At 44.7% G+C, this 13,129-nt stretch overlaps 1 protein-coding gene across 3 annotated transcripts in view; it reads right to left on the bottom strand.

Annotated features, from left to right (window-relative positions):
• The window catches only part of ZNF236 (zinc finger protein 236), a 46,291-nt gene extending 38,675 nt beyond the window's left edge, over positions 1-7,616 (bottom strand). The window contains exons 1-5 of one of the 3 annotated variants that reach the window (XM_035125256.2): positions 7,539-7,616; positions 3,710-3,852; positions 2,446-2,610; positions 1,999-2,177; positions 466-590 (exon numbers count right to left, since the gene is read on the bottom strand). In XM_035125256.2, the coding sequence (XP_034981147.1) occupies positions 466-590; positions 1,999-2,177; positions 2,446-2,610; positions 3,710-3,852; positions 7,539-7,602 (676 nt within the window). In that variant the 5' untranslated portion in view covers positions 7,603-7,616. Of the gene's footprint in view, positions 1-465; positions 591-1,998; positions 2,178-2,445; positions 2,611-3,709; positions 3,853-5,907 lie in introns of all 3 variants that reach the window. The other 2 variants (XM_035125258.2, XM_035125257.2) reach the window with 2 other exon arrangements.
• Positions 7,617-13,129: the final 5,513 nt, after the last annotated feature.

The raw sequence follows: 13,129 nt of genomic DNA, 5'->3' as shown, positions 1-13,129 counted from the left end.
GTTAAACTAGTGTAATGATCCACCGGACAATTGAGCCAGCTTACGCCTGGTAGCGAGAAAGCAAGCCTTCAAAGTAGTGTTCGAGTTAAACCACCCTTTTAAACTTACACCAGGTTGCCAAGTCCTGTGACTGAGCTGAACCTGCTTAACATCCAGCATAATTCAGGTCCCTTTTTTAGGGCTTACACCAGCTTAAGATCTGCCCGGCTAGGGCTCAGTCCCCTGGATCCCAGCTGAGCCGAAGATGAGGGAGTTAAGTTGGCATAGCTTGAGCTGTGTTCTGAACCTCCCAACTCAGCTGGAGATCTTTTGTGAAATAGCATCAATAGTTGTAAGGAATTCAATTCTCCTATTTAACTAAAAAGTTTATATAGGGAAGCAAAAGAAAGCAGTGTGTGTTCATTAGGCTATCTGAAGTCTATACACATTTTCAAATACATATCTCTGTAGATTTATTCACCTTACCTGTGTGTATTCGAACATGCCGTGTTAACTGACTTGGTTTCTGGAAAGTCTTTCCACAGTGTGGACATGAATATGTAAACCCACTTCTGTCAATATTTCTGTTGTATGACCTGCTGTTTGATACCCTGTAGACATTAAGCAGTTAAATATTATGGTGAATTCAATTGCAATGTTATCACCTCATTTGAAAGGTAAACAGATTACCATCATTATCCCAACTAATTCTGGTTCTACAGAGAATTGGAATTAGAAATGAAGGTCAGGTATACAGTATAGTAGATGCTTTACTGGTAACAATACAGGGCAAACCATAATTATGGCTTCATTACAAACTTTCCATGCTGAATCCGTTTCAAACACAGACAACAAAAGAAACCCAGTAGGCACTTGATTACTGTCAAACACACTGCAGCTATCTCCTGATTAATGAAGCCGTGAACTTTTAAATTAAACAACTTGGGAACGATTTACCTATGAGATTGCCTTACCCCACATGTGCCCATCAACCACCTCTGACTGGCAGCATTGGCACTGTTACAGAAGCCACATAATACCTGTTCCGCATTGATCATTACGAGTGGCAGCGCCTAAACGTTGGAACTCCTTGCCTATTGAGATCATGCAGGCGCCTTTCACTGTACTTTTTTCAGTGACAGCTAAACACATTCTTGTTTAGGCAAGTCCACCCACATGCTTAGAAAGCTGAGGTTATTTTAATCTGTTTTAGGATTTTAACTTTTCTATGTTTTAAAAGTTTGGTGCTATTTTTTTTTGGTTTTACTATTTTATCTTTTATAAACTGCTTTGAGGTTTTTTACAATCAAGAGGTGTATAAATTTTATGAAATACTGTATGGTAAACAAATACCATGAATACAAGTGCTTATAAAAACTTAAGATGGGTGCTTGCCATCTCACACATGGATTATGTGTGGTCATGTGCACAGTATAAAAAATGCAAATGTGTACTTCTTGTTTCAAAAGTACACACACACACACTCTTTCATAATCCTACATCTTAGGCACAGCAGAAATGTATGTACAGAATTTCCACAAGTGGGATTGAGTGGGCAGCACTAAGTGGCTTAACATCTAAAATTAAATCAAGAGTATTAGTTATAAACAGCTCCCTGTTACTGAATTGATTTTCTGCTTTCCTACATAAATTTTACTTTTGCTCATTTATCTTCCTCCACAGTATTCTTGCTGATCAAAAGGCCTGAATTATCTGCTTGAAATAAAATATTCCTGACATGTTTAGCAGAGTTTAAGCAACAATACAAAAGGTCACTTGAATTAACTAAGGAAGTATGCATAACAAAACCCTGTCAGCTTTACTAACTGTTGTGGTTCTCATGGGACTTCACCTAGGCATAAGGATGATGTTTCATGGTAATAGCTACCCGAGTTAAGATATCAGTGTGAAATCTGGTTGGTCTAACTTTGCTTATGGGTGTTCATCCTAGAGTTTCCTGAGAAGTTACTGAGCTTTCAACCTACTTACAAACACATTTAAATACTTAGGTATTCTCACCTTATTTTGTAATGAGTTTTCATGTGCTCCTTTAGTTGGGAAGACGTTTCAACCTCTTTCTTACAGGTTTTACAGATATGGGTTTTGCTTCCAGACAATTCTTGACGGTGTTCTTCCATGTGTAGGGCCAGCTGGCTCTGCAAAGTAAACTCATCTCCACACTCTGAACATATAAGATTCTGTAAAGATAGTAAACTGGTTTGATTCTTTTCTAAAACAGCATAAAAATACGTTAATTTAAAATAACATTTCCGCACTTAAAGCATTTTCAATCCTCTGCTGGTAGAAAAATTGACTATAACAATCTGAGATCAGGGTCACACATACGTCAAAAAATCCTGGGTGGAATTTATTAAGCATGACACCATTTGCAACCAAAAAAAGTTCCCTACTCCCCTCTACATCTTTGTATTCTGTATGTGCTTCCAAAATGAAGATAATAGTCACCTCTTCCTTTTCATGAAGCATAATATGAGCTTTAAGACTAGCCACTCTGGAGAATTTTTTGTTGCACACAGGACAAGTAGGATCTTCTCCATTGTGGGTACATTTATGCAGTGTAAGGTTGAACTCAACATTAAACGACATCGGACACTGGTCACATCGATGAGGCTGTTTGTGGAAAACAAAATCAAGGCAATATTTAAGCTTCATAATTCCAAAGATGAGAAAATATAAAAGACAGATGTCACATCATTATGATTGTAAACCACCACGAAAACACCACTGGTTTAGTATATAAACTCCTTAAGTAAGTAACGAAGGCCAAATGAATTTGTGCCAATTGCCAAAACAGTAAAACTTCAAATCTCTGCAATGGCCTTCCTTTCCTTTTCCACACCTTATTAAAGCATTTATTTCCTGTCTTTATAAAACCATCTTTATGTCAACACACCTTAAAACCTTCTCCAGATCATGCACTTTTGGAGTGATAACTGAGCTTTACACATTTCAGCTTTAAGAGAGGAAAACAAACCTGAAACATTTCACTGGAAAATGACTGTTCCTTTACATCTTCCCTTATTATGATCCTAGATTTTTAATTTGTGCAATAGAATTTTAAATATATTAAGATATTTTGCATTGCCTAAAACAGTGGCATTACAAAACAGGATGGAATTTTGATAAAGCTTCAATTTTTATATTGTTGTTTCATAGATTATTAATAGATTTATATATTCAGTAGTAATAGTAATAGTAATAGTAATAATAATAATAATAATAATAATAATAATAATTTATTTATACCCCACCCATCTGGCTGAGTTTCCCCACCCACTCTGGGCGGCTTACAACAGAAAAATGGAATAAAATAATTAAACATTAAAAGCCTCCCTAAACAGGTCTGCCTTCAGATGTCTTCTAAAAATCTGGTAGCTGTTTTTCTCTTTGACATCTGATGGGAGGGCGTTCCACAGGGCAGGCGCCACCACCGAGAAGGCCCTCTGCCTGGTTCCCTGCAATTTGGCTTCTCGCAACGAGGGAACCGTCAGAAGGCCCTCGTGTCTTTCAAAATGTGATATGTCTTATATCTTCCTGGATATGCATATGCCAAGAGGTAGGAAAGCTCCATGTTATTAAGCTTCCTCAAAATTAGGTTTACAAAGAACCCTGGAATTTGATTCATGAGGAAATTAAATGGAGATTTGTGCACCTATTCCACATCAGTCATTTTGTCACAAGAGCTACTCAGATTTATTGAGATACTCACCTTGTCATTTTGCTCATGATCCCTCATATGGCGCTGGAATTGTGTGTCTTTCGAAAAAGACAGAAAGCAGATCTCACACTTACGGATGTTTGGTACTTGCTGGGTATAATTATTGTTCTCTGTATTCAGTGTTAGAACACCATCTACAAAACAAACAAACTTTTTTAAAATGAAACTATGCTACTTGATCTGATTGCTTATCTTACAGCTGCTCAAAAATGTTCTTTACCAGTTGCAAAGTTTTGTATGTTTTTTTTCTAGTTTTGTTATTGTAAAAAATATGCATAATTTGAAAATAAATTCTTTCATTGCCTAAAGCTCTCAACAGCATATATTAAAAATGCAAGCTAACCTTTACACTTTCCCCTTTAACTTGTAACAAACTTTTCAGGTTACATAGGTTGCAATCCTCTTATTTATTCTTGTATAATCACAGTGATTTCAGAAGTTATATAAAATATAATAAACGACTGCAGACGCAGTGAACAATCTAAATAGAATGGTGTACTTTCAACTCTGCACTTGTATCCCGTTCTCAAAACCCCAAATACACAACAGAATGCTAACTACAATACTATTAAAAATAAGCTAAATTTGTAGAACTATCTGCATGTTTATTATGTTTTATTGTGTTGAGGGATTCTTAACGGTGTGATCCTTTGTGGAATTAGGCATACAAAAACCCAGTGAAATCAATGGGCTAAGTTGTGGTGTCAAGATTGTACCCACAGATATTAACTTAGTTCTGATTTTTAAAAAATGCATTGTTCACTTTGTTTACTTCAGCACCTGTACATATTACACTTTGTCCATCCTGTGTTTTGTAACCAATACTAATTCTTAAAATAGGGTAAGATACTCAAAAAGGAAACTGTAACTGCCTCCCAAGACAGTACAGTAAGTAAAATGTGAATATAGGCTTCTTTCACATAGCTTTTGAAACAAGATACTGACTTGTTTTGTGGTTGGAGCCTTCCCGCCAAAGGAAGTGTAACCAACTTTGCAGTCTCCCTTGAAGTACAGAAGAGCAGAGCTGCTAGGTACTAATATAAATTCATTCTTTGTATCTCTAGCCCACCTTTTTTCTCAAAGGAGCTCAATCTACATGGTTCCCCCATCCCCATTTTATCCTAAGAACAACCCTGAGGAAGGTTAAGCTGAGAGACAGTAACTGGCCCAAGGTCACCCAGTGAGCTTCATGGCTAGTGGGGACTTGAACCCCGATCTCCGATCTCATAAGCCCATTGGTTTGTTTATTCTTGGTCCCTTCACAACATGATTCTTTTGGGGACCCACCTGTGGAAGGTGTCAAATACTGAATGTGGAAGAAAGTGAACAATTTAGAGCAGCAGTAGACAGATGTGGGTATACAACTACTACCAGGGATGTCCAACCAGTAAATCGCTATCTAGTGGTAGATCCACAGCTGATACTTGTAGATTGCGGGATTCTTATTGTGTACAAAAAGTTGTGTGGGGGAAAGCTCAACAACTCTGTGCAATCCTCCCCCCCCCCCAAAAAAACGCAACAACTCTGGGCAATCCACCCACGCTCCTCCTCCCTCCAATGACAATGGGTAGATCACTGCCAGTTTTTTTAATACTGGGAGTAGATCAGTCTCTTGGGAGTTGGACATGCCTATACTAACTAAACCATCACCAACTGCTATTTCTCCAGTTGGATTTGGGCTCCTCCAACTTTCACATCAGGCATTTAGAACAGCAATCCCCAGACTACGCCTTGCGGGCTGGATGCGGCACAAAGGGCTCATTTATCCGCCCCGCAGTGCCCCCCGCTGCCGCCTGCTCTTACCGGTGTGGCGTGGTGTGGCTGCCCACTTCTGGGTCGCAGGAGCGCCGGAAATAGCTTGCACACATGCGCAAGCATCATTTCCGGCACACTTCCGGGTCGCAGGAGGCCCTTGCAGATGTGCACAAGCTATTTCCGGTGATCCTGCGACCAGGAAGTGCGCTGGAAATAGTGTGTGTGCACGCCTATGGGTGCGCACTCCCCCGCTCTCTGCACAATCGGCGCTGCAGGCCCAAAGCCGGGTAAGTTTGGAGACCCGATTTAGAACAATGGGTTGAAGCAGGAAACAACACAAAATCTGAGAAAATTGCTGCCACCACTTTCTGTTGTTTCACCAGCTGGGATTGTGCCCAGCAAGCCATGTAATGGGTGAGGTTTTTGGTATTTACCTTTCAAGTAGTGTGTTTGTTGTTTTTTTACTGGTTTGAGAACTGGGGCAAGATGGGCAGAACAAAAGCCAATTATGCTTGAGATGCAGGGGTGGGGAGGAAAATAGATGCAAGAAAATATTTTATTTAGTTTCCCTGTCTTTTATATCCAAAGTCTACCTAAATGTAATACTTCAATGTAATCCTAATCATGCCTACTCAGAAAAAAGTTCCACCAAGTTCAGGACAAAGGATGGATAGGCAAAGGCTGGTGAATCTGTGGCTCTCCAGATGTTCTGCAGTACAACTCCCATTATCTCTGACCATTAGCCATGCTGCCACAATGGATGGGAGTTGTGGTCCAACAACATCAGGAGGGCCACAGGTTCACCAGCCTGGTTCATCATCTCTGGTACTTCCATAGGATAAGTAAAACAGGACATCGCTGTGGCTGGGCCCCAAAGCACAACATCAACAGTACCCACTCCTCTGCTCTGGAAGTACTGTACAAAAAACCCTAAACCATCTACACCTGGAATAGAAGAGCAACGGTCCCCTATGATGCCCTAATCTTGCTTTTTTGGATAGGGCCGCTCAGGACTGGAGTACAAAGAGGGCCTCAAAAAGTTCCACGGATTTGAAAGCAGAGGTGGGCAGTCAGCAAGGATTTGACCCCCAATTGTCTAGGAACTGCATGGACGAAATGGATTTCCCTCTCTACCTACGCTGTTGAAATGAAGTCAATTTAGGGAATCCAGGAAGGGAGTGGTTTGTGTGAGAGTTAAGACTTCATCCGAGTTCTGGTAATCCCTGGCTCAGAATTCTCCCATTTTCAGAGCCTGTCCTTTTTGCACCTTGGTGGGTCTCGGGGCTCTGGGAAGAACACAAAGCAGACCCCGCACCACTACTACACACAGCCTTCCTGCCTTCCGACATGGTCGCCGAGCACCGGAGGGTGAAGGCAGGGTGTTGCTCTAGCAAGGCTCCAGAGAGAGGAACCGCCGCCGCTGCTGCAGCAGAGCGCCCGCAAAGGTGGCGCCGCCCGCATTCCTCTCGAGGCTGCGGGAAAGCACGGCCCTTCACACGGACGCCTCGAGAGCGCATCGCTCGCCCCAGGATGAAAAACCACTCCGCTATGGGAACCCCCCATTTCCCCCGCGCCAGCGATAGCCTTCGAAAGGGCGCCTCAAACGGGGAGAAGAGGAGACGACGCCGCCCGACGCCCAACACCGCCGACGCCGCCCTCCTCCTCCTTGCTCCCCGTCCCACTCTTCTCCCGCTTCCCTTCCCTCGCCCGTTCTGACAGAATCTCGCCTTCCCTCCCTCTATATATAGATTTATAAGCGCGCGCGGCGGTAGCAACATGCGCTCCTCCGCCTCCGGCTGCGCGGAGTTAGCTCGGTATCATTCCGCACAGGGCCGGCCGCACACTAAGTCCCTCGCACAATAGGCCCGGCCTTCCTCCTTCGCCTTCCTCCATATCCGGGGACTATATGCGAGGCCCGGCGGATTGTTTCGCGGTGCCTTTCTCACCCTGCGCGAGCGATGTGAGGGATTCAGCCCGGCGCCCGGAGACGTTTTGTTTTGCTCTTGCTTTTTTCTTTTGCTGAGCCCGTCCGCGCCTCCTCCTGTTTTATTTTTTTATTTTTTACCTGACTCGGTGGCTGCTTTGGTGTTTTCTCTACCGCCGGGTTTTGGAGGCCGCCCCCGCGGCATGATTGCCCCCTCCCCCTTTCCCTCCCCCCTCCCCTGTGCCTTGGTCCGTCGCGCGCGCGTGCGCGCGCGCGCACACCCCTCACGCAACGATGGCGGAAGGAGAGGCGGTTGGGCGGTTCGAACTCTTGAGGGGAGGGGAGGGAGGGAGGGAGGGGGTGAAAAGCCAGAACGCGCCTGTGAAGCGGCCGCGCGCGATCACATACAGGCGAGCGAGGGGCAGGAAAACACGGATGTGAAAGAGGGCTGGTGCTAGCGCGCACGCGCGACTCGGGAGGCGGCGGCGGAGAAATAAGCGCATGCGTCTTGCCCTCAATAAATAGCATGCGGTCGGCAACACGAAGAAGGGTGGCAGTTTAAGTTACTGTAACGTGTGTTGGCGATGAGGTGGGTACGGAGATCTTGTGGCCCCAGTGCAGAGGCAGGCAGCAGTACTAATCCCAGTGAACTAGAAGGAATCATATTCAGATGGGAAACTTTCCCTTTTTGAATTCTGAATAACCGAACAGGCTTTGTGCTGCAGACTTTAAACATACTCAGTAAGGCATCCATCGAGAGACAATGGAGCCAAGCGGTGAAATCAAACTGCTGCATTAGCAGCACCAAAGCGACCTCCTGGGAAGCAAGCCTGGGAGCACTGCAGGGGCGTACCCAGGATCAAAACTAGGGGGGGCAAGGGGCGGGGCCAAGGCACGGGAGGGGAGGGGCCACAAAGTGGGAATGTGGGCGGGGCTACAGAGCCCAGGTGAAATCAAAATAAACAGTAAAAACTACAGCAAACTGATCACATATTTTAGGAAGGGGTCCCCAGAGTTGTTGACCTTTGGGAACTGACACCACACTTGCGTATTATACCCCAGAGGACAGGATCACACTTCAAAATGACCTTAACAGATTAGACAACTGGGCCAAAGCAAACAAGATGAATTTTAAAAAGGAGAAAAGTAAAGTACTACACTTGGGCAAAAAAAAATGAAAGGCGCAAATACAGGATGGGGGACACCTGGCTTGAGAGTAGTACATGTGAAAAGGATCTAGGAGTCCTGGTGGACCACAAACTTGACATGAGTCAACAGTGTGATGCAGCAGCTAATAAAGCCAATGCAATTCTGGGCTGTATCAATAGGAGTATAGCGTCTAGATCAAGGGAAGTAATAGTACCACTGTATTCTGCTCTGGTCAGACCTCACCTGGAGTACTGTGCCCAGTTTTGGGCACCACAGTTCAAGAAGGATACTGACAAGCTGGAACGTGTCCAGAAGAGGGCAACCAAAATGGTCAAAGGCTTGGAAACAATGCCTTATGAGGAACGGCTTAGGGAGCTGGGTATGTTTAGCCTGGAGAAGAGAAGGTTAAGGGGTGATATGATAGCCATGTTCAAATATATAAAAGGATATCATATAGAGGAGGGTGAAAGGTTGTTTTCTGTTGCTCCAGAGAAGCGGACACGGAGCAATGGATTAAAACTACAAGAAAGAGGATTCCACCTAAACATTAGGAAGAACTTCCTGACAGTAAGAGCTGTTCGTCAGTGGAATTTGCTGCCAAGGAGTGTGGTGGAGTCTCCTTCTTTGGATGTTTTTAAGCAGAGGCTTGACAGCCATATGTCAAGAATGCTTTGATGGTGTGTGTGGGGGGGGGAGGCGGACGTGAACCTGAAGCGACGGCGGCGAAGGGGAGAAAACCAGCGGCCGCCTAGAGGAGAAGAGGGAAGTCTGGGGGTGGGCGGGGGGGGGGGAGAGAAGGGAACCAGGCTTGGATCGGGGCCTCCGCGGAGGTCTGGAGCAAAGCCCCGGCCTCCGCGAAGCCTTCCGAGGCTCCGTTGCTGCAGCGGTCTGGCAGGCGCTGAACGACTCCCGACGTTCGGGAGACCTTTGAGCACAGCCGCGCTGTGCGCATGCGCCCTGCACGGCGGCCGCCGGAGTCCACAGCCGCGCTGTGCGCATGCGCCCCGCTTTGCGCATGCGCAAAGGTCTCCCGAACGTCGGGAGCGTCAGCCCTTGCCCCCTCCCACACAGCGCGGCTGTGTGGACTCCGCACGGCTCGGGCGCAAGAGACTGCTGCGGGCGCCGAACTCGCGCTCCGCTGGGCTGTCCTCCGCCTCTGCCCACCAGCCCCGCCGGCAGCGCCACTCTTGCCCGCAGCTGCCCGACCGGCCCTGCCTCTAGAGTAGGGCAGCGGCCCCTCCCTGCCCCGCGGTGGGTACGCCCTTGGAGCACTGTAATGGAGGTCCTGGGCTGCCCAGACAACAGACCCCATTTGCTGATTGGATGCAGGTGGCGCTGTGGTTTGAACCACTTAGCCTCGGGCTTGCTGATCAGAAGGTCGCTGGTTCAAATCGCCATGACAGGCTGAGCTCCTGTTGCTCTGTCCCAGCTGCTGCCAACCTAGCAGTTTGAAAGCATGCCAATGCAAGTAAGTATATATGTACCACTGCGGCATGTGCGCTCTGGTTTTTGTCACGGTTTTCTGTTGCGCCAGAAGGAGTTTAGTCATGCTGGCCACATGACCTGGAAAGCTGTCTGCGGACAAACGCCGGCTCCCTTGGTTTGAAAGCGAGATGAGGTCTGCACCCCCATAGTCACCTTTGACTGAACTTAACTGTCCAGGGGTCCTTTACCTTACCTCTGCTGATGTGGACCAAAGGAAAGCAGAGCAATATGTTTGGCACCAGCTTTACCAGAAAAGGCATTTAGTGACCACACTAAATTCGTGGAGGGTTTGCTCCTTAACCTTATGTCCCACAAACCTGTAGAGGTTTAGAAGTTTTCCTTCTCCTAGAAGGGCTACCTTACCAGGCTGGCAAGCACCATCTGCCCCTCACTTCATTATACAACATGTACAGAAACTGGACCCACTATTGGTCTTGTCCGCTAATTCTGCCGGAGCCTGTCTTTGCATGCAGGGGAAGTCCCTAACTCGCTGAGGGTTTGAGACCCATCAGCTACCCTCACTTGGTTTAGCCCGCTAGTCAAAGCCATACCTTGGATGTGGCCACTGTTGCATGCTGACAGCTTCTAGGAGCCACAGGTGAGAGCTGAGTAGGGGGTGGGGACTAAAGGGGGGCAAACTACTCCAGAAGGACCATGACGTGTCCCCCACCAGAGGTACAACTCCTCCCCTGACACCCGTACATTCCAATATAGGAGTAAGTCCCATTGAATTTAGCAGGACTTGCTTTGAGCAGACGTGGTTAGGGTTGCACTGTTGGTGGCTACTGATTTAGACCCATTTAACTAGGCCTGCAGTTTGAGCAACAAGCTTCAGTTCTGATTCATGTGCCTCCCACTGAATTCATCTTTATTACAATATTCTTACCACTATTATGCTCATTCAGCTACAGTTTAAGCGGCATTGGAAAGGCGGTAGCCATGCAACAGGAGAGTGAACAGTGGTACCTCACTTCATGGGAAAATACAGCAAGCAAAGTGTTGGGTATGCCAGGAACACAGGCGTTTCTTGGCTTTGTGGGCAAGAGAGTGGTTAAAGACTGGAGAATGGTGTTGGGATTAATTGGAGAAACAAATTAAATAAAGTGGTTTTAGAACCATCAGCATGTCTGCTAAAGACAACGGACAACACAGTTGTCTGGACTCAGCCCCTTAGGTAGGGCAAGAACCACTGTAACACTGCGACCCTAAATAACCACGAAGATGGTCCAGGAGGAGACCGTGGACAGATAGTATCAAAAGCCACAAAGAGATTAAGAAAGGAGGAGCAAAGTTGCACTCTCTTTATCCAGTTCTGGATAAAACTCATCCACAAGAGTAACCAAGTCCAGTTCATTCCCAAGACTAAGCCTAAACCCAGGCTCAGATGGGTATAGATAATGATTATATTCCAAAAATGCCTGCTGTTGCCCCACCACAACCTTCTCCATTATTAGCTTACATAAAAAGAACAGGAATACAAGGTGTAAGGAGGCAAACCAAGCACAGCACAAACTTGAGAGAACATATGCAGCAACCCGTGTCTTATGTTAGTCCATTGAACTCGGGGAAACTTAGGGCACAGCATTAGGGATGTTCTCTAGAGAGAATACAAGGCTGTAATTCACTTAATGGGACTCTGCTGATGTCATCAGCCACAAGTACATAGACGGAGCAACCGATGAATAGAAAAAGACCTTGGAGCTCAGCAGGGCAAAATGATCTCAGAGGAAACACTGCTGGAGTTATTTATAGATTCTCAAGAGCACAAATATACAGCATGAATGCACAGCAACTGCAACATTCAAAAGTATTAAAGAAGTTTTAAAACCTTTAATTCCCTCCCCCCCCCCCCCTGCATGCTGCTAGACAATGAACATAACAGGCAGCTCAGTAAAAAACCTACTCGGAAAGTGGGGAATAGAAGCAACCTTCCGGTAGTTTCAAACCATAAACTAAGCCAGATTGAGGAGAAACTGCAGGAGTATGTTTGTGGGGGGTCTTGCCTGTAAAAATTTGTACAGTAAATTGTAGGCAAGTTCAGAGTTTTCAACTGTCAATTTTGTTTAATGGTCCTGTAATAATTGTTGTGTAGCTAAAAGAGATGTTATAATTGAAAGTAATAGTTTAAAAATTCTGGATATAGCCACCATTTAAATTTTTCATATTTATTTATTGTATTTCTAGAACATCCTCCCAGGGCAGTGTACAACTTCATTAAAATGCAGAACATTAATTGAAATCTTTAAGAACTGCATGTCTTAAAACCTTACAATGCACTCCAGAGCAACACTACATTGAGGGCATCGGAGAAATTAAAATGAGCTCTGCTAGACTTTTTTTTTACATTTTATATTCTGCTTACAGGTTGTAGATGATTAAGGCATATTTAAATTGTGTTAAAAAATAAAAATCCTACAGCTACTCAGCCAGTTTAACTCACTGCAGGTTTGATCTGCCAGTGTGTCTATAGAAATATGCATACTTACAGGGGAAAAAAGTTGTGTACATATTGACACCAAAATTTTCTATGACGGAAAAACCAGTAGAAAAATAGAACAGTTCTTTTTGGGGTTTGCTGCCTTGAAAGTGGTTTTTTCTTTTTTGTTAAGTGCAGTGTAAGCTAATATTCAGATCATTAGTGTAATATGGGATTAAGATTTTCCCCTCTCATCAATGGGATCTAGTGTTTAATGGTCAGAATGAATAACTCCACAATCATAGAATGCAATTCTTGTTTTATTAAAATAAACAAATGCATGTGACATCAGCTGATCCAAAATTGTGCCCTTAATCTACAAGTAAACAAAGGAAGCATTCAGGGCTTTGACTTTTGTGCAGTATTGACAATTTTGGAGTAGGCTGGGATTATTATTGCTCCATAAAACTGAGCTGTTTTGATGGGATATTCTACACCGTACGTTCTCCCCGTTAATAAACAATGACAAAATCATCTTGTTAAAGCTCTTCCAAAGAGTGTTTTTATATCCAGTTGAGATCTCGGATAAAAATGATTTTAAGAGAAGGTAACAAGTAGTAAAATAAATCAGCTTTGATGTCAGTTTGTCTTATTTCAATAATAGTCACCATGGAAACAAACT

Source organism: Zootoca vivipara, chromosome 8 (assembly GCF_963506605.1).
Source record: "Zootoca vivipara chromosome 8, rZooViv1.1, whole genome shotgun sequence".
Classification (NCBI taxonomy): domain Eukaryota; kingdom Metazoa; phylum Chordata; class Lepidosauria; order Squamata; family Lacertidae; genus Zootoca; species Zootoca vivipara.
This window is presented reverse-complemented; position numbering and strand designations above follow the sequence as displayed.